Source organism: Haliotis rubra, unplaced genomic scaffold, assembly GCF_003918875.1.
Source record: "Haliotis rubra isolate DU_JTF1 unplaced genomic scaffold, ASM391887v1 Scf43, whole genome shotgun sequence".
NCBI lineage: Eukaryota > Metazoa > Mollusca > Gastropoda > Lepetellida > Haliotidae > Haliotis > Haliotis rubra.
Window position 1 is genome coordinate 2100742 of NW_025767113.1, and position 21349 is coordinate 2122090.

At 42.0% G+C, this 21349-nt stretch overlaps 1 protein-coding gene across 1 annotated transcript; it reads right to left on the reverse strand.

The window, feature by feature from the left end:
- Positions 1-1042: 1042 nt before the first annotated feature.
- On the reverse strand, positions 1043-20241 carry LOC124289005 (46 kDa FK506-binding nuclear protein-like). Its single transcript, XM_046725601.1, has 13 exons — positions 20129-20241; positions 18365-18451; positions 15767-15925; positions 14744-14830; positions 13479-13580; positions 12899-13017; positions 12153-12213; positions 6092-6216; positions 5410-5529; positions 2117-2305; positions 1621-1747; positions 1389-1437; positions 1043-1150 (listed from the first exon to the last, which is right to left on the reverse strand). Exons 1-13 carry the CDS (start codon positions 20214-20216, stop codon positions 1072-1074), a joined length of 1392 nt encoding a protein of 463 aa, XP_046581557.1. The 5' UTR covers positions 20217-20241; the 3' UTR covers positions 1043-1071.
- Positions 20242-21349: the final 1108 nt, after the last annotated feature.

Here is a 21349-nt window from a genome sequence, read left to right on the forward strand (position 1 = left end):
AAACAAAATTATAAGCGTATAATCGCAAATCAAAAGTGCAATATTTTGTACTTGGGTTTACTTCCCAAGAAACGAAGCAGCCGGGATACCGAACCCAGTCAGAGTGGGTGGGTGTGCACTCATGTGTAACGGCTGGTTCATTTGCAGATGCCCTCACGGCTCATTGTGTGTGTATATATAGAGATGTTGGGTTTTGTAAATACATGCTCATTTTTTGTGTATAACATTTTGCAATCAACAGACATCGTAACATGTCATGTGTACAAGTATCACACCTGCCTGTCTGTGTAATTACATAATGTGACAGACCGAACATAAATCAATGCGTTTTGTTTATGGTGTATAGCCTGATCAACCCAAGTTCAGTGATCGCAGTTGTGTATTGAATATGGTCAATAGCAGACAGGCAGGCAGACACATAGGTGTCAATAAAACAGACATTGAGTTTTGTCTGTGACAACGACATATCTATATCACAGTTAGAAATTCTGTCAACGCTAATTAATGACATTGCTTTTAAGTATCGAACTGAGAAAGTGACTCGGTAAGAAGAACGTGTGATGAAATAGACAAATGAAATTATATATTCAGCTAAATCGGTAATCTACTGTCATAACATATAAAAAGCTCGCGCCTGTGAAACATCAACAAAACATTAGAAAAATAGCTCACACTAAAGCCTTCACCGAGTATTCACAGGACAACCCACTTACAAGCTGCGCGAACCTATTTCACTGCGCATGTGCTATGAGCGCAGCCCAGCCCAGCTGTTGAAACCACTTAGTGAATCGTTTGAACTCCGTTTTCGCGCTGGTTTTTACATCGCGTTATTTTTATGGTTTTAAATCTCTTAAACAACTGTTTTGTAATATTTTGATTGAATATGCAGATAAGGTTGCAGCTTCAATGGTCCAATGGTTTAAGAGATATTAGCAACAGATAGCACACATTTCAGAACACAGTCCATGCCAGTCTCTGGACAAACAAGCCATCACGTCAGCACAATAGACTTTCAGTCAGGTTTGCTAAGAAAACTCTCAAATGTATTTTCTTTGTGTTTTATTAAAAATATTAGCTGACAGCTTTCAGCTCCACTTCAAAGACCAAGGTGCTGTTTGGTGGAATAGGTCCCTGCCGCTGCTTCCCGTATCTGAAACATAGATTTTGCCATGGTAATACCCAGCTTATAATACCCAGCGACCATGTTCAAAAGAATCGGATCAGAATTCTGCGAGGCTGTCTTTCTGATTCAGCTTATTGGGCTGGACACTTTCAGTGACACTAGAAACACATGGGTATATGAATGTCCAATGGGGGAACCTTGGTTGTGTGTTGTTCTGAACAAATCTTTGAAGGGCATTTAGAAGACTCTAAACAGCGCCACTCACCCCATTGTTGGAGGTATTACTAGTTTCCTCTTGCCTCCAACCTTCATACCTGAAACACAATTGTGCAATTCATCAATTCAAATAATTTTCAATTAGTTTTTGAATTAAATTAAATGGATTTAGTCCATCAATTACATTGGATCTTCAATGAAATGGCTCTTCTCACAATTATGCACAATGTATTCATGTACTGTGTATCCCTGGATCCAGAAGGCGCCACCAGACTACTCACCACTGACTCCAACATCCCAGCCGTGTATCACTTCACCCTTGCCTAGTTTGAACTTGAACGGCTTTCCACCTTTACACGAGTCGAACTGTTTGCCGTCTTGTAGCGTTCCAACATAATACATCTGGGCCTGAACAGGAAACAAACTCACAATGAACCATAATATAAGGACGATGTTTCATTTGAATAAATGTTGCAATGACTTTTCCGTGATACAAATCCGAGACATTAACATGGACATAACGAACCTACAAACCTACTGAGGGTGAACCTGGGACTAGTGGCATGACAACATGACTTTGGCACCTGTATGATTATTCCTTAAGAGAGAGTTGGTTTGATTCCTTAAAGTCCTCAAAAACCTGACTCAAACTTTCCTGACTCAAACTTTAACATGTTCAACAACCACGCAGTCAGTGATTACTACACAGTGTCGGGACATGTAGAGGCAATGTTTACCTGACAACTGGATCAGGACATGTGACTGCTGTTGCCTTACCTGTTTCCCGGACTTGGCTTCTGGACCATGTCCCACCTTGATATCTTCAACAATCACACCACCAGAAACCACTCGCTTCTTCGGTGTCTGTTTAGGGGTCTGACTGGCTGAGGGCTTTGGAGTGTCTTTTTTGGGTTGATTTGGTGTTGACTTGGGTGTGTCTTTTGTGAGCTTAGTGGCTGATGATTTCTGAAAAGAGTGAGTGAGTGAGTTTGGTTTTACGCCCTTTTTAAGCAAATTTCCCACTTCACACATTCTACCCATGTGGGGGAATCGAACCCCGGTCTTCCGCATGAAGAGCGAACTCTTTAACCACTAAGCTAACCCACCGCCCCTATTTCTGAGAGAACTATGAGGGCGGAAAGAATCAGATGGTGTCAGTTGTAGGCTTCAAATGATCCACTTGAAATAGGGAAGGAAACACTCACATGTTAACTCTCCCAGTGTTAACTCTCCCAGTGTTAACTCTCTTCAAGGCAGTATTAAAGTCTGATTCTTCCTGGGAACACAGAGTAAGGAGCACAGATGCCCTCATGAACATGGGGTACCAAGGACAGATTCTTCCTGGGAACATGGGGTACTGTGGACAGATTCATCCTGGGAACACAGGGCACCTAGGGCAGATTGATCCTGGGAAAACAGGGTACAAAGGACAGATTCATCCTGGGAACACAGGGCCCCTAGGGCAGATTCATCCTGGGAACACAGGGCACCAAGGACAGATTCATCCTGGGAACACAGGGCACCAAGGACAGATTCATCCTGGGAACACAGGGGCCCAAGGACAGATTCATCCTGGGAACACAGGGCACCAAGGACAGATTCATCCTGGGAACACAGGGCACCAAGGACAGATTCATCCTGGAAACACAGGGCACCAAGGACAGATTCATCCTGGGAACACAGGGCACCTAGGGCAAATTCATCCAGGAAACACAGCATACAAAGGACAGATTCATCCTGGAAACACAGGGTACCTAGGGCAGATTTATCCTGGGAACACAGGGCACCAAGGAGATTCATCCTGGAAACACAGGGCACCAAGGACAGATTAATCCTGGAAACACAGGGCCCCTAGGGCAGATTCATCCTGGGAACACAGGCGCCAAGGACAGCTTCATCCTGGGAACACAGGGCACTAAGGTCAGATTCATCCTGGGAACACAGGGCATCAAGGACAGATTCATCCTGGAAACAGAGGGTACCTAGGGCAGATTCATCCTGGGAACACAGGGCACCAAGGACAGATTTATCCTGGGAACACAGGGCACCTAGGGCACATTCATCCTGGGAACACGGGCACCAAGGACAGATTCTTCCCGGGAATATGGGGAACCAAGGACAGATTCTTCCCGGGAATATGGGGAACCAAGGACATATTCTTCCTGGGAATATTGGGTACCAGATTCATCCTGGAAACACAGGGTACCAAGGACAGATTCATCCTGGAAACACAGGGTACCTAGGGCAGATTCATCCTGGGAACACAGGGCACCAAGGACAGATTCATCCTGGGAACACAGGGCACCAAGGACAGATTCATCCTGGAAACACAGGGTACCTAGGGCAGATTCATCCTGGGAACACAGGGCACCAAGGACAGATTTATCCTGGGAACACAGGGCACCTAGGGCACATTCATCCTGGGAACACGGGGCACCAAGGACAGATTCTTCCCGGGAATATGGGGAACCAAGGACAGATTCTTCCCGGGAATATGGGGAACCAAGGACATATTCTTCCTGGGAATATTGGGTACCAGATTCATCCTGGAAACACAGGGTACCAAGGACAGATTCTTCCCGGGAATATGGGGAACCAAGGACAGATTCTTCCTGGGAATATTGGGTACCAAGGACAGATTTAGCCTGGGAACACAGGGCACATAGGGCACATTCATCCTGGAAACACAGGGTACCAAGGACAGATTCTTCCCGGGAATATGGGGAACCAAGGACATATTCTTCCTGGGAATATTGGGTACCAGATTCATCCTGGAAACACAGGGTACCAAGGACAGATTCTTCCCGGGAATATGGGGAACCAAGGACACATTCTTCCTGGGAATATTGGGTACCAGATTCTTCCAGAAAACATGGGGTACCTAGGACAGATTCTTCCTGGGAACATGGGTACCAAGGACAGATTCTTCCTGGAAACACAGGACACCTAGGACAGATTCATCCTGGAAACACAGGGTACCAAGGACAGATTCTTCCCGGGAATATGGGGAACCAAGGACAGATTCTTCCTGGGAATATTGGGTACCAAGGACAGATTCTTCCTTGAAACGCAGGGTACCAAGGACAGATTCTTCCTGGGAATATGGGGAACAAAGGACAGATTCTTCAAGAAAACATGGGGTACCATGTACAGATTCTTCCTGGGAACATGATGCTGTCAACGTGGCTGGAATTAATAAACGAATTTAAAAGGTGAGTTTTCGCTGTCTTGGCTGATCCATGATTTTGGCTTGGAATTGCAAAGGTAGCTGTTTTTGGGGAGTCGTGGCGTATAACTTTTGAAATAATGATCCGATTGTGACCATTTATAGCTCATTTTGTACGGAAATCATCTAGCTTTCGATCCGTAGGCCTCGACGGGACCTTAAAAATAGTTTATGTGGTGAAATCTAACTTTGATTGAGGAGTGGGTGGTTCCGTCTTTACATCCCTTTCCTCTTATATGGTACTAGGGTAGGGTCTATACAGCTATATGTCTTTCTAACGCTGTTTCTAAGTGTGACACGCCCCTGTGGTGTTAAAGACATATTGTAAACCAAAAGTCACTGTGTTCTTTACTCTGATTGGTTGAAAAACGTGATCAAATGGTATTTGATTCCCGGAAATTCTCTGCGTATTAATACATACAAACATCACTCACACCACTGTATTGTTACGTCGTCAGCTGTGATGACGTCATTAAAATCATATTGTGACGTAAAGTCCGAATGACGTCACAAATGAGCAGTTCCAGATGCTACCATGGGAGACAGCCGAAACGGCCGGCTGATGACATTTCACTGCTGTACCCGTACTCGATGTCAATGAGAGCAGACACAAAAAACGTGTGTGGACCTTTCGGTTTACTTTTGTGTTTACAATGTCGATAAACATCATGTGTTGGCGAATGACGCCGTCAGTTCCAAATGAATTCCCGTGCTTCAAATACTCAATAACACCCGAAAATTCGCCAACACATGATGTTTATCTCCTCATTCCTCCCTGGAACATTGGGTTCCAAATACATGTTTTTCCTTGGAATCAAATGAGTGACAGGGCAGACTTGCTCACCTCAGGAGTATTCTGTTGTGATTCTGCTCCCTCCTTGTTTTTGTTTTTCTTCTTCTTCTTTTTCTTCTTTTTCTTCTCTTCGGTGCCTGGAGTATTTGCTACACCATTTTGTCCAGCACTCTGGAACAACACAAACCTACTGTTGTCATGCTGTAAATCATTGTACGAAAACTATAAACAGAACTAGTGTATGGATCTTCTTTTGAAAGTCAATATTAGAACAAGTCTTACAAGGACAATTGCGTATATCGATGCTCATGCTTTTGATCACTGAATTGTCTGGTCCAGACATGATTATTTACAGATCGCTGCCATGTAGCTGGAATATGAGTGGCGTAAAACTAAACTCACACACTTACAAGGAATTTAGACATACATTTGTTCGAAGAAAAAATAACATTGGAATATCATACAAACCTTCTTAGGATTATTTTTCAATTTGACTGACTGGCTGAGTATGGTTTTATGCCGTTTTTAGCAATATTCCAGCAATATCACAGCGGGGGACACCAGAAATGGGCTTCAAAAATTGAACCCATGTGGGGAATCGAACCCGGGCCTTCGACGTCACGAGCAAACGCTTTAACCACTAGGCTACCCCACCGCCCCTTTTTCAATTTAAAGAAGTAACAGTAATTGAAAATAGGTGCAAAAAACCATTACTAAAGACAAAGACTGTCACCTTTTGTTTTGAGGCACTGTCTGCAGATGTCTGCTTGGTAGGTTGCTTCTCTTTCTCTTGTTTCTTGGCTTTGGGTGATTTAGCTGGCACTTGTTGGTCCTCCTCCGCTTCCTCTGATTCATCATCTGTAAGGGGTACACAATCAGATGATACACAATCAGATGATACACAATCACTTGACTCCCAAGGAATACACAATCAGTTGACTCACACAAGGGGAACACAATCAGATGATACACAATCAGATGATACACAATCACTTGACTCCCAAGGAATACACAATCAGTTGAATCACACAAGGAATACACAATCAGTTAACTCACACAAGGGATACACAATCAGATGATACACAATCAGATGATACACAATCACTTGACTCCCAAGGAATACACAATCAGTTGACTCACACAAGGGGTACACAATCAGATAATACACAATCAGTTGACTCACACAAGGGATACACAATCAGTTAACTCACACAAGGGATACACAATCAGTTAACACACAAGGGGTACACAATCAGTTGACTCACATAAAGGGTACACAATCAGTTGACTCACACAGGGGGTACACAATCAGTTGAATCACATGGGGGATACACAATCAGTTAACTCACACAAGGGATACACAATCAGTTAACTCACACAAGGGGTACACAATCAGTTGACTCACACAAGGGATACACAATCAGTTGACTCACACAAGGGGTACACAATCAGTTGACTCACACAAGGGATACACAATCAGTTAACTCGCACAAGGGATACACAATCACTTGACTCACACAGGGGGTACACAATCACTTGACTCACACAGGGGTACACAATCAGTTGACTCACACAAGGGATACACAATCAGTTAACTCACACAAGGGGTACAAAATCAGTTGACTCACACAAGGGGTACACAATCAGTTGACTCACACAAGGGGTACACAATCAGTTGACTCACACAAGGGGTACACAATCAGTTAAGTCACACAAGGGGTACACAATTACTTGACTCACACAAGGGGTACACAATCAGTTGACTCACACAGGGGGTACACAATCAGTTGACTCACACAGGGGTACACAATCAGTTGACTCACACAAGGGGTACACAATCACTTGACTCACACAAGGGGTACACAATCAGTTGACTCACACAAGGGGTACACAATCAGTTAAGTCACACAAGGGGTACACAATTACTTGACTCACACAAGGGGTACACAATCAGTTGACTCACACAGGGGGTACACAATCAGTTGACTCACACAGGGGGTACACAATCAGTTGACTCACACAGGGGATACACAATCAGTTGACTCACACAGGGGGTACACAATCAGTTAACTCACACAAGGGGTACACAATTACTTGACTCACACAAGGGGTACACAATCAGTTGACTACAGTTCTTACTATAGTGGAGGACAGTTGAGGTGTACTCATGGTAACAATGGAACAGGTTCAGTACACTATAGTGAGGGACAGTAGAGGTGTACTCATGGTAACAATGGAACAGGTCCAGTACACTATAGTGAGGACAGTAGAGGTGTCCTCATGGTAACAATGGAACAGGTTCAGTACACTATAGTGAGGGACAGTAGAGGTGTACTCATGGTAACAATGGAACAGGTCCAGTACACTATAGTGAGGGACAGTAGAGGTGTACTCGTGGCAACAATGGAACAGGTTCAGTACACTATAGTGAGGGACAGTAGAGGTGTACTCTTGGCAACAATGGAACAGGTTCAGTACACTATAGTGAGGGACAGTAGAGGTGTACTCTTGGTAACAATGGAACAGGTTCAGTACACTATAGTGAGGGACAGTAGAGGTGTACTCATTGGCAACAATGGAACAGGTTCAGTACACTATAGTGAGGGACAGTAGAGGTGTACTCATTGGCAACAATGGAACAGGTTCAGTACACTATAGTGAGGGACAGTACAGGTGTACTCATTGTAACAATGGAACAGGTTCAGTACACTATAGTGAGGGACAGTAGAGGTGTACTCGTGGCAACAATGGAACAGGTTCAGTACACTATAGTGAGGGACAGTACAGGTGTACTCATTGGTGGCAACAATGGAACAGGTTCAGTACACTATAGTGAGGGACAGTACAGGTGTACACTCATTGGGGCAACAATGGAACAGGTTCAGTACACTATAGTGAGGGACAGTAGAGGTGTACTCATTTTTAACAATGGAACAGGTTCAGTACACTATAGTGAGGGACAGTAGAGGTGTACTCGTGGCAACAATGGAACAGATTCAGTACACTATAGTGAGGGACAGTAGAGGTGTACTCGTGGCAACAATGGAACAGGTTCAGTACACTATAGTGAGGGACAGTAGAGGTGTACTCGTGGCAACAATGGAACAGGTTCAGTACACTATAGTGAGGGACAGTAGAGGTGTACTCATTGTAACAATGGAACAGGTTCAGCACACTATAGTGAGGGACAGTAGAGGTGTACTTCGTGGCAACAATGGAACAGATTCAGTACACTATAGTGAGGGACAGTAGAGGTGTACTCTTGGTAACAATGGAACAGGTTCAGTACACTATAGTGGGGACAGTAGAGGTGTACTCTTGGTAACAATGGAACAGGTTCAGTACACTATAGTGGGGACAGTAGAGGTGTACTCTTGGCAACAATGGAACAGGTTCAGTACACTATAGTGAGGGACAGTAGAGGTGTACTCTTGGTAACAATGGAACAGGTTCAGTACACTATAGTGGGGACAGTAGAGGTGTACTCTTGGCAACAATGGAACAGGTTCAGTACACTATAGTGAGGGACAGTAGAGGTGTACTCATGGTAACAATGGAACAGGTTCAGTACACTATAGTGAGGGACAGTAGAGGTGTACTCGTGGCAACAATGGAACAGGTTCAGTACACTATAGTGAGGGACAGTAGAGGTGTACTCGTGGCAACAATGGAACAGGTTCAGTACACTATAGTGAGGGACAGTACAGGTGTACTCGTGGCAACAATGGAACAGGTTCAGTACACTATAGTGAGGGACAGTAGAGGTGTACTCATTTTAACAATGGAACAGGTTCAGTACACTATAGTGAGGGACAGTAGAGGTGTACTCGTGGCAACAATGGAACAGGTTCAGTACACTATAGTGAGGGACAGTAGAGGTGTACTCGTGGCAACAATGGAACAGGTTCAGTACACTATAGTGAGGGACAGTAGAGGTGTACTCGTGGCAACAATGGAACAGGTTCAGTACACTATAGTGAGGGACAGTAGAGGTGTACTCATTGTAACAATGGAACAGGTTCAGTACACTATAGTGAGGGACAGTAGAGGTGTACTCTTGGCAACAATGGAACAGGTTCAGTACACTATAGTGAGGGACAGTACAGGTGTACTCTTGGTAACAATGGAACAGGTTCAGTACACTATAGTGGGGGACAGTACAGGTGTACTCTTGGTAACAATGGAACAGGTTCAGTACACTATAGTGGGGACAGTACAGGTGTACTCTTGGTAACAATGGAACAGGTTCAGTACACTATAGTGAGGGACAGTAGAGGTGTACTCTTGGTAACAATGGAACAGGTTCAGTACACTATAGTGAGGGACAGTAGAGGTGTACTTGTGGCAACAATGGAACAGGTTCAGTACACTATAGTGAGGGACAGTACAGGTGTACTCGTGGTAACAATGGAACAGGTTCAGTACACTATAGTGAGGGACAGTAGAGGTGTACTCTTGGTAACAATGGAACAGGTTCAGTACACTATAGTGAGGGACAGTACAGGTGTACTCGTGGTAACAATGGAACAGGTTCAGTACACTATAGTGAGGGACAGTACAGGTGTACTCGTGGTAACAATGGAACAGGTTCAGTACACTATAGTGAGGGACAGTAGAGGTGTACTCATTTGGTAACAATGGAACAGGTTCAGTACACTATAGTGAGGGACAGTAGAGGTGTACTCATTGGTAACAATGGAACAGGTTCAGTACACTATAGTGAGGGACAGTAGAGGTGTACTCATTGGTAACAATGGAACAGGTTCAGTACACTATAGTGAGGGACAGTACAGGTGTACTCATGGCAACAATGGAACAGGTTCAGTACACTATAGTGAGGGACAGTACAGTTGTACTCGTGGTAACAATGGAACAGGTTCAGTACACTATAGTGAGGGACAGTAGAGGTGTACTCATGGTAACAATGGAACAGGTTCAGTACACTATAGTGAGGGACAGTACAGGTGTACTCGTGGTAACAATGGAACAGGTTCAGTACACTATAGTGAGGGGACAGTAGAGGTGTACTCTTGGTAACAATGGAACAGGTTCAGTACACTATAGTGGGGGACAGTAGAGGTGTACTCTTGGTAACAATGGAACAGGTTCAGTACACTATAGTGAGGGACAGTACAGGTGTACTCTTGGTAACAATGGAACAGGTTCAGTACACTATAGTGAGGGACAGTACAGGTGTACTCTTGGTAACAATGGAACAGGTTCAGTACACTATAGTGAGGGACAGTAGAGGTGTACTCGTGGTAACAATGGAACAGGTTCAGTACACTATAGTGAGGGACAGTACAGGTGTACTTGTGGCAACAATGGAACAGGTTCAGTACACTATAGTGAGGGACAGTAGAGGTGTACTCTTGGCAACAATGGAACAGGTTCAGTACACTATAGTGAGGGACAGTAGAGGTGTACTCTTGGTAACAATGGAACAGGTTCAGTACACTATAGTGAGGGACAGTAGAGGTGTACTTGTGGCAACAATGGAACAGGTTCAGTACACTATAGTGAGGGACAGTAGAGGTGTACTCATTGTAACAATGGAACAGGTTCAGTACACTATAGTGAGGGACAGTAGAGGTGTACTCGTGGCAACAATGGAACAGGTTCAGTACACTATAGTGAGGGACAGTAGAGGTGTACTCGTGGCAACAATGGAACAGGTTCAGTACACTATAGTGAGGGACAGTACAGGTGTACTCGTGGCAACAATGGAACAGGTTCAGTACACTATAGTGAGGGACAGTAGAGGTGTACTCATGGTAACAATGGAACAGGTTCAGTACACTATAGTGAGGGACAGTAGAGGTGTACTCTTGGCAACAATGGAACAGGTTCAGTACACTATAGTGAGGGACAGTAGAGGTGTACTCGTGGCAACAATGGAACAGGTTCAGTACACTATAGTGAGGGACAGTAGAGGTGTACTCTTGGCAACAATGGAACAGGTTCAGTACACTATAGTGAGGGACAGTAGAGGTGTACTCATTGGTAACAATGGAACAGGTTCAGTACACTATAGTGAGGGACAGTAGAGGTGTACTCGTGGTAACAATGGAACAGGTTCAGTACACTATAGTGAGGGACAGTAGAGGTGTACTCTTGGTAACAATGGAACAGGTTCAGTACACTATAGTGGGGACAGTAGAGGTGTACTCTTGGTAACAATGGAACAGGTTCAGTACACTATAGTGGGGGACAGTAGAGGTGTACTCTTGGTAACAATGGAACAGGTTCAGTACACTATAGTGAGGGACAGTAGAGGTGTACTCTTGGTAACAATGGAACAGGTTCAGTACACTATAGTGGGGGACAGTAGAGGTGTACTTGTGGCAACAATGGAACAGGTTCAGTACACTATAGTGAGGGACAGTACAGGTGTACTCGTGGTAACAATGGAACAGATTCAGTACACTATAGTGAGGGACAGTAGAGGTGTACTCATGGTAACAATGGAACAGATTCAGTACACTATAGTGAGGGACAGTACAGGTGTACTCGTGGTAACAATGGAACAGGTTCAGTACACTATTGTGAGGGACAGTACAGGTGTACTCGTGGTAACAATGGAACAGATTCAGTACACTATAGTGAGGGACAGTAGAGGTGTACTCATGGTAACAATGGAACAGGTTCAGTACACTATAGTGAGGGACTGTAGAGGTGTACTCATGTTAACAATGGAACAGGTTCAGTACACCACAGCGAGGTCATTGACTTTCAGGCACATGCATATCATTTTGTGACTAGTTGCCCTGTGGAATGATTTTCATTCAACCAACCTTCTTCCTCGTCATCTTCTTCTTCCATACTGTCATCTTCCATGTCTGCTCCCATCATCAACTAACAAAGACACATAAACATTCACATTTCATAATGCTCATGAATTACATAACAATATCCCATAAGGTTTCATAAACGTTGATACAACATAATTTGCAAGAACAAAGTGTCTGTTCAGTCATTTCTGTGATATATCAACCTGTTGACTGTACTGTAGTGAGCATTTCTTAGGACAGTGCATTCCTTTTGCACATTTTGACAAAGAAGAAAGTATCAGCTTCGAGATCGAAAGCTGAAATCTTTGATCAAAAACACACCTGGCACAACAAGTCTCATGATGCTCTTGTTCTGTTTGAGGCTGATCCAGAAACTTTCTTGCAGTGATATGTGACTATCAAAGAACAAACATACTGAGTGTAAATCTAAGATCTGCTGACACACCAACTGTCATCCACACCAACTGTCATACAGAGTCATACTGTCACCTCAATTGGGCAAGCTGTGGATCAGCAAACACCAAGTGTCACACCAAAGCATTCGTAGTCCTGCTAATGACCTGCATTTGATATCCCACATGGGTACACAATGTGTGATGTCCATTTCTGGTGTCCCCCAACCCCACAGTTGATAGTTTTTTAATGTTAATAGAACTGGTGTAAAATTATACTCACTCATTCAAATCATTCCAATCATCATCAGTATCATAATTCTAACAGCACTGATGAGACAGAAAACAAACATTTACCTCTTCATCATCATCACTGTCATCAGAATCAAGATCTTCACTGTCATCATTCATGCTTAGCAATTTAGATTTCTTCTTTTGGACAACTCCAGTGTCTTTGGCTTTTCTTTTCTTTGCATCTACAACATCAAGATCTCCGTGACTTACACATGAATTATTCCAGCTACATGATGGCTGCCAGTACAAATTGAAGATCAGGAAAGACACCCCAATGATTGACATGATGAGCAACAATTCACAAAGTCAGGGGTTGAATATAATCAACCACCAAGTCTCCACATGTGAAACATGAAGTTGCCTCTTCTTCACCAGTATCACCAGGCTAGGTGCCAGAATCCCTAAGGGGCATAATGAATCAAATCAATCTGCAGCAAACTTAAAAACACTGAGCATGCTACAGTACAACTGTTGATTACTTGATCTCATTGTACGACATGTTACATATCTGTAACTATGGCTCAAGGTACTGCAGCAATATTCCAGTGAATCTGTACAGAACTATTGGGTCTTACACCTGTACTGTATGGACCAGAGTCCTTGATACCCGTCACGATTGCTCCCAACTGCACACATATCCCACCTTTCTTCAAGGCCATCTCTATAGCAAAATCTTCATCATCACTGTCATCACTGTCGTCATCACTGTCTTCTTCCGCCATACCCAGCAGCTCAGGTGCCTCGTCTGTAAACATAGCAACACATACATGTGACTACAAGACAGGCATGTAATGCCACTTCCAGATGGCAGCACCAAGCTGCTTACAATACTTCAGCACTAGCGACAGCAGCAGCAGCACTGACACAAGTTAACCCACTTGCATAAAATTACCTTCATTTCCAAAGGGCTTAAACTTTATTACACTCACACCATATCTAACATTTCCCGGGGATGGTTGGATAGCCTAGTGGTTAAAGCGTTCACTCGTCACGCCGAAGACCCAGGTTCGATTCCCCGCGTGGGTACAATGTGTTAAGCCCATTTCTGGTGTCCCCCGCCGTGATATTGTTGGAATATTGCTTCAACTTACACGCTGATTCTCAAGCCAGTGGTGACAACTAAAAGCGGCGTAAAACTAAACTCACTCACTCTAACATTTCCCATGTCCTTCTTCAACATTTCACAGCCTCTGTGAGACTAGGGTGTCATGGCTGCATCACAGCAGCGTGTGGAAACACTCACCAGCACCAGTGGTAACACTGAACCCCTTGTGTAACACGACTCACTTACACATGACACTCACCAGTACCAGTGGTAACACTGAACCCCTTGTGTAACACATGACACTCACCAGACTCACACCACACATGACACTCACCAGTACCAGTTGTAACACTGAACCCCTTGTGTAACCGACTCACTCACACACGTGACACTCACCAGCACCAGTTGTAACACTGAACCCCTTGTGTAACACGACTCACTTACACATGACACTCACCAGCACCAGTGGTAACACTGAACCCCTTGTGTAACACGACTCACTCACACATGACACTCACCAGCACCAGTGGTAACACTGAACCCCTTGTGTAACACGACTCACTTACACGTGACGCTCACCAGCACCAGTGGTAACACAGAACCCCTTGTGTAACACGACTCACTCACACATGACACGCACCAGCACCAGTTGTAACACAGAACCCCTTGTGTAACACGACTCACTTACACGTGACACGAACACATATCTTCCCATGGGGTAATATTCTCTTCATAGCTGTAAACAAGTCTTGACTGATTCTCAGTTTTTTTGTACAAGATATTTTGTGCATGTTCAGTTAGAAATATGCAGCGCACAACATAGGTACCCAACCACCCAGAGTCCCCATCATCATCTAACTCACCATCCGACTCCGAGGAATCTCCGCTGAACCCCATCTCGTCGTTGTACTGCCCCTCATCCAGCAAGTAGCCAGTGAGATGCACAATACCTACAACAAACATCAAGATAGTCCTTAATTGTACATTAGTTCCATTTGAATAAACATTATATGTGTCACTTTCTGAGAAGAGTGCAGTTTGGTGTATACAGCAAGTTGGGTAAGGGAGCTAACTCTGGACAATTTACTAAATGATTCACGTGTAAAAGAATACAAGGTAGCATTTCCCAGATTTTTCCTTTGAAAACATGTCACTGTCAGCAAACACTGTCCATCATGCTTAGTTGACAGAACCATTTTGAAACAACTTACGACAAATTTCACTGTGTTAACCAGATCACAAGCATATCTTCCATTATGTAGTCAAAACTTGTGCGACACTGCGTGACTGAGCAGCGTGTAATCTCTACCATAGTGAGACACCTTCCTCACACTACCACAGCCATGGATAGAAATACTTTTTTTTCTAAGTGTGCCTTAGGGCACCAGGAAATATTTTAGGTGTGCCTTTCAGAAATCAAGTGTGTCATGGCACGCTAATACATAGGGTATTTCGAACCCTGACAGCACAAGGAACAAGACATCACTGTCAGAAGCTTTGTGGATCTGACACCACAGTTTTTCTGAATTACCTAACAATGTTATTGTTTGTGTCAACTAGAATGAGCACTGAAATCAGTACGGCTGTGCATCGTCCAATAAAGGAATCTGTATTGTGGTAAACAGAGAGCTATACTGCTGGCTGTGCATGCAGTTCTTATTTCCTACATACTGGAATGCTAACAGATTCATCCCCCCTACAAGAGAAAATAGCTGTCATGTTTTCATGGTATGTTGCAATCAATTTGAAAATTCATTTGTGAATGAATTTCGTAGCTCAGCAACATAAATGATAATGAAATTGTTGAAAGAATTTCACCCACTACACTGGAACACAGACCGCAGTCTACCATTGATTCTGTGCAGTCCTATATCCGTCACACCTACCTGTACCATTGAGGAAGAATGTCACCTCCTCGCCCTCAGTGAAGTTCAGGTCCAGCGGTTGTTGGTAGAGGCGGCCAAACTCCAATGTGCACATAACAAACTCTGCCTTCTCATGCTGGATCATCACAGCTACATGTTTCTCCTTTGTTTTGGGGGTATCTGTCAATAACAGATATATACCTTACCACCGATGGTAAAACATAACATTTCCTTAAGAGTCAGGTATTAACATAACTCAGTGAAATACCCCTGACCAACTAATAGACCCACCTGTAAATACTTTATAAGCATGATAAACACTGAGTACTATCAACACCAAGTTTAAACATGTACAGAGGCCCAGATAAGCTGCGTATCCGGGTAAAATACCCATAGAAAATTTCCAATTACGCATTGAAAAATAATTGTTGCGTACCAATTACGCATTTAAACTGTTAGATACGCAAAGAGTTTAAAACAAATGCGTACGGAATATATTTATAAAAATCGCTTGCGTAATGAAAAAGACATCGATTGCTATCAATTTGTACTGTTAGTATAGGACAAGTGTTGTACTGTCAGTATAGGATGACTGATTTTTTATGAAATCATTTCCCTTATATTTAAGTTGGTTTTGAGTAGGTATCACATAAGGCAGAACATACCTGCTTAGTAAACTTACTCAATGACACAATACTTATGTGTGTAAAAATGACTGAAATGAAATACTCACTACATTATTTCCCAAAAGCAGTGGGTACGGTAAATGAAATACTCACTCAACATGTACATAATAATACCCCACTTTATAAAAGTACAGTGGGTACAGTTTACCCTGACCAACATAGACCCAGCTAAATACTTATATCTGGAGCTCTGCATGTACATAACAGTTTACCCCTGACCAACTAATAGACCCACCTGTAAATACTTTATAAGCATGATAAACACTGAGTACTATCAACACCAAGTTTAAACATGTACATAACAGTTTACCCCTGACCAACTAATAGACCCACCTGTAAATACTTTATAAGCATGATAAACACTGAGTACTATCAATACCAAGTTTAAACATGTACATAACAGTTTACCCCTGACCAACTAATAGACCCACCTTTAAATACTTTATAAGCATGATAAACACTGAGTACTATCAACACCAAGTTTAAACATGTACATAACAGTTTACCCTGACCAACTAATAGACCCACCTGTAAAATGAGTACTTTATAAGCATGATAAACACTGAGTACTATCAATACCAAGTTTAAACATGTACATAACAGTTTACCCCTGACCAACTAATAAACCCACCTGTAAATACTTTATAAGCATGATAAACACTGAGTACTATCAACACCAAGTTTAAACATGTACATAACAGTTTACCCCTGACCAACTAATAGACCCACCTGTAAATACTTTATAAGCATGATAAACACTGAGTACTATCAATACCAAGTTTAAACATGTACATAACAGTTTACCCCTGACCAACTAATAGACCCACCTGTAAATACTTTATAAGCATGATAAACACTGAGTACTATCAATACCAAGTTTAAACATGTACATAACAGTTTACCCCTGACCAACTAATAGACCCACCTGTAAATACTTTATAAGCATGATAAACACTGAGTACTATCAACACCAAGTTTAAACATGTACATAACAGTTTACCCCTGACCAACTAATAGACCCACCTGTAAATACTTTATAAGTATGATAAACACTGAGTACTATCAACACCAAGTTTAAACATGTACATAACAGTTTACCCCTGACCAACTATTAGACCCACCTGTAAATACTTTATAAGCATGATAAACACTGAGTACTATCAACACCAAGTTTAAACATGTACATAACAGTTTTACCCCTGACCAACTAATAGACCCACCTGTAAATACTTTATAAGCATGATAAACACTGAGTACTATCAACACCAAGTTTAAACATGTACATAACAGTTTACCCCTGACCAACTAATAGACCCACCTGTAAATACTTTATAAGCATGATAAACACTGAGTACTATCAACACCAAGTTTAAACATGTACATAACAGTTTACCCCTGACCAACTAATAGACCCACCTGTAAATACTTAATAAGCATGATAAACACTGACTACTATCAATACCAAGTTTAAACATGTACATAACAGTTACCCCTGACCAACTAATAGACCCACCTGTAAATACTTTATAAGCATGATAAACACTGAGTACTATCAACACCAAGTTTAAACATGTACATAACAGTTTACCCCTGACCAACTAATAGACCCACCTGTAAATACTTTATAAGCATGATAAACACTGAGTACTATCAATACCAAGTTTAAACATGTACATAACAGTTTACCCCTGACCAACTAATAGACCCACCTGTAAATACTTTATAAGCATGATAAACACTGAGTACTATCAATACCAAGTTTAAACATGTACATAACAGTCTGTAATGTCTTGTGCATACTATAGATTTCTGGCGGCATAGAGGTGCAATTATTCTTTCAGTTGTATTGACGATAGAACTGAGCCTGTTCTCCACTGTAAAATACATGTAAACAGGGAAATGATAAGCAGCTTCACATTGACAGATTACAAACCTGTACCAGACTCCAAGGCTGCCATTGAAATGTGGAAGGAGCGCTCCACAGTCTGTGTGTAGCGTTTACCGCCATCTAGAGTCACACCTGAAATAACAAATGTACTATGAAGCTACCCATACTGTACTACTGAGGTAAAGTCTGTAAACAAAACTCTGGGAATAAAAACATGTCACAATGAACCTTCAACTGTCTCAAGATAATGTCTATGTTACCACCAGCTGCTCAGCCAAAACAAATCAACTACGTTTGTCATTTCATTACCATGACTATCGGTTTAATGTTTCTGAATCCTGATATTGGTTTTAGCATTATTCTGCATATAGTAAGAAAACTTGATCACTGCCACTGTTGTATTGAGGTTGCATGTCTCTTCACCATTCTGATAGAGATATACTGACAAAGGAAAGTTAGCATGGTTAGTAGGAAGGACACATGGATCAACATATTATCAAGGGCAGCCTGTGTTTAACCGTTGATAGGGGATAGTAGTGTGAAATGAGAGTTCATGTATTAGCCATGACATAATCACTGAAGGTTTGTTGTCAACACATGGTCTATAGATGTGTACCCCAGGTACCTATTGCTACAAAGGAATGTAGCATAACCAATATAAAAATTCAGAACAGTTGCCTAGTCCTGTATTCCTCAAACCCAAACTTGTTCATGTTGGTCAGTTTGATATGCTGTGCATCAAAGGAGATGAAGACATTTTCCCCTTTTAGAGGAAGAAATGAGGAATGCATACTAACGTGTTGGCTTTTGCAATTTTGGCACACACAGAGAGTTCAGCCACTTTAGTACCTGTTTAGATTAGACCAATCCCAGGGTACTGATTGGTGACCTCATTTTCATTAGCGTATATTTCTGTCTACCAAAAACTACCCGACTTACATATCTGTGGTATATGTACTAGTAATGACCGGAGTTGTTCTGATTCTATTTCAACATTGAACCACTGAAACAATCTTCATGTTTCACATCAATTTGGGCAAGGCTTCAACTTTGCCTGATGTACTTCTTCACTTCGTCTGATCAAAGGATATTTCACAGGCAGATAACAACAACAAACAGTTCATGATTTACAAGGCCAAAGGTGATATTTCAACTGGTCATAAGGGTCTCCAAGCCACATCATGTTAAAATGAACATGGCTAAAATATAATTTGGGTTGGTAGAAATTAAATAATTCTTTTAGATAGTTTTCCCACACATTACTGTTTATAATGAGGAGTGATGGACAGCAAATGGAGCAAATTTCGACGACTTAATATTTTCTAATTTCGTTTACATTTACATTTTAAATCACATGTGTGTATATTCGTCATATATTTGAACCAACGTTTCTTCCAATGACCCAAGAAAAGCCTTCACATTTCTACATATCACAATAGGTGTTACGTGAACCAGTCCACGTGTTAGACACCCTTCTACCTATCCGATATTGTACATCTACAGTAGATCTACCAAACACTTTCGGGTTAAACTGAAAACATATCAACTGAGATGTGGTTACTGAATCTAAATGCAAAGTGAGAATGATGTTTCACAATAAGAGCAAAACCACGCGGCAAATCAGCATTTCTACGAGCCAGAGCTGATGTGTATTGACTCGGAAACCCACGTGGTGTTCCTGATCATAAACATAGACACTCCTCAACACACTATAAACATTGACATGCATATGTCTCGCATGGAAAACGACAGTTCCTGAGAACTTGACAGAAACATAAATAAACCATTCGATATTTATCACGATCTTACCCCAAAACATGTTCTGAACGTCTCTTAACTTCACCATTAGATTTAAACTTGTGTCTTCCCCTGACCGCAAACTGGTCTGTATGCACATCCGGTTAATGTCGTAAATGTGGACGCCGAAGTTTGGGAAGTATCAGCCCGGCGCAGTGATAACTTATAGCCTGTTTGCAGTGAAAACGTATATGAGGATTCGCAATCTTAATTTCACTTTATTCATTTTACTTTTTTGTTTAGAGTGAAATTCATCGGTACGTTTTTTACTGCAAACAGACTATAAACCAATAGTGCTAGGGAGCAGGGCAGCAGTTAGCCTTGCTCCAAGGCTGTACTGGCAAGTCTAGATAAGCGGACAGCACCAGTCTGTTAGAGATTATATTTTTAGAAATTATCATTTACACTATAAATTATTAACGCAGACACTTGTGCAAGTTTAGAGACCATTGTAAAAAGTGTAACTGGTTATGTTAGTTTTAAACCCGATTCATTAAAAAAAATAACAATAATATTGTTTTCCTTTCCTTACTTTCTGGTAAAACAATGTTTCAACTATGTTTTAAAACTAAAGAAAAATGGCTATCACTGTTGATATTCAGATACGTTTTACCATTTCAGTCTCTATTCGCCTACATCTCAATTCGCCTACAAAAACAAAGAGGATTAGTGCATCCACTGAGAAGTTAAAACAGGGTTAAAATAAAATGACAGGGATTAATGCATGCGATGATGAGATGTAGTTAATTTCTCACTGTGAAATACTAAGTTGTTATAAGGATATGTAGTTGAGTAAAGAGGATGCATTTAGAAGTTCAAACACGGTTATAATATAATGAACAAGCTAAATTGTAAAAGCAACGATGACATGTAGTTAATTTCTCACTGTAAATTACTCAGTTCTCTGCTACTAATAGGCTTTAAAACTTAACCCTTTAAAATGGAGCGTTCGCCAAGCACTGATAGTCACAATGGCTCACCTGCAGAGGGCAGAGTTCATCTTGTCTCAGAGAGGAGGAAGACAGGTACTACATGATGGCCACAAGTATCGACTGAATGTTGTGAGACAGGTTGCCACACACTGGAAGTGCGTCATAAATAAGCCGACGTCTTACATCTTGAATATTGCCGCGCGACGCGTCAAACAACCAACCAATCAACATAAGCATTTGGAATGTGTATAGTACTACCCTATACGGTAATTTAAGTTTGATGAGAAGGCCGATATTGAAC

Excerpts from the sequence above, each read along its gene's own strand:
- LOC124289005 (XM_046725601.1), bottom strand. The coding sequence starts at position 20,216 with ATGTGCATACAGACCAGTTTGCGGTCAGGGGAAGACACAAGTTTAAAT. Across the intron at positions 14,831-15,766 it reads ATTCTTCCTCAATGGTACAG|GTATTGTGCATCTCACTGGC; the intron begins GTAGGTGTGACG and ends TGTTTGTTGTAG. Across the intron at positions 1,151-1,388 it reads GTAATACCTCCAACAATGGG|ATACGGGAAGCAGCGGCAGG; the intron begins GTGAGTGGCGCT and ends TCTATGTTTCAG.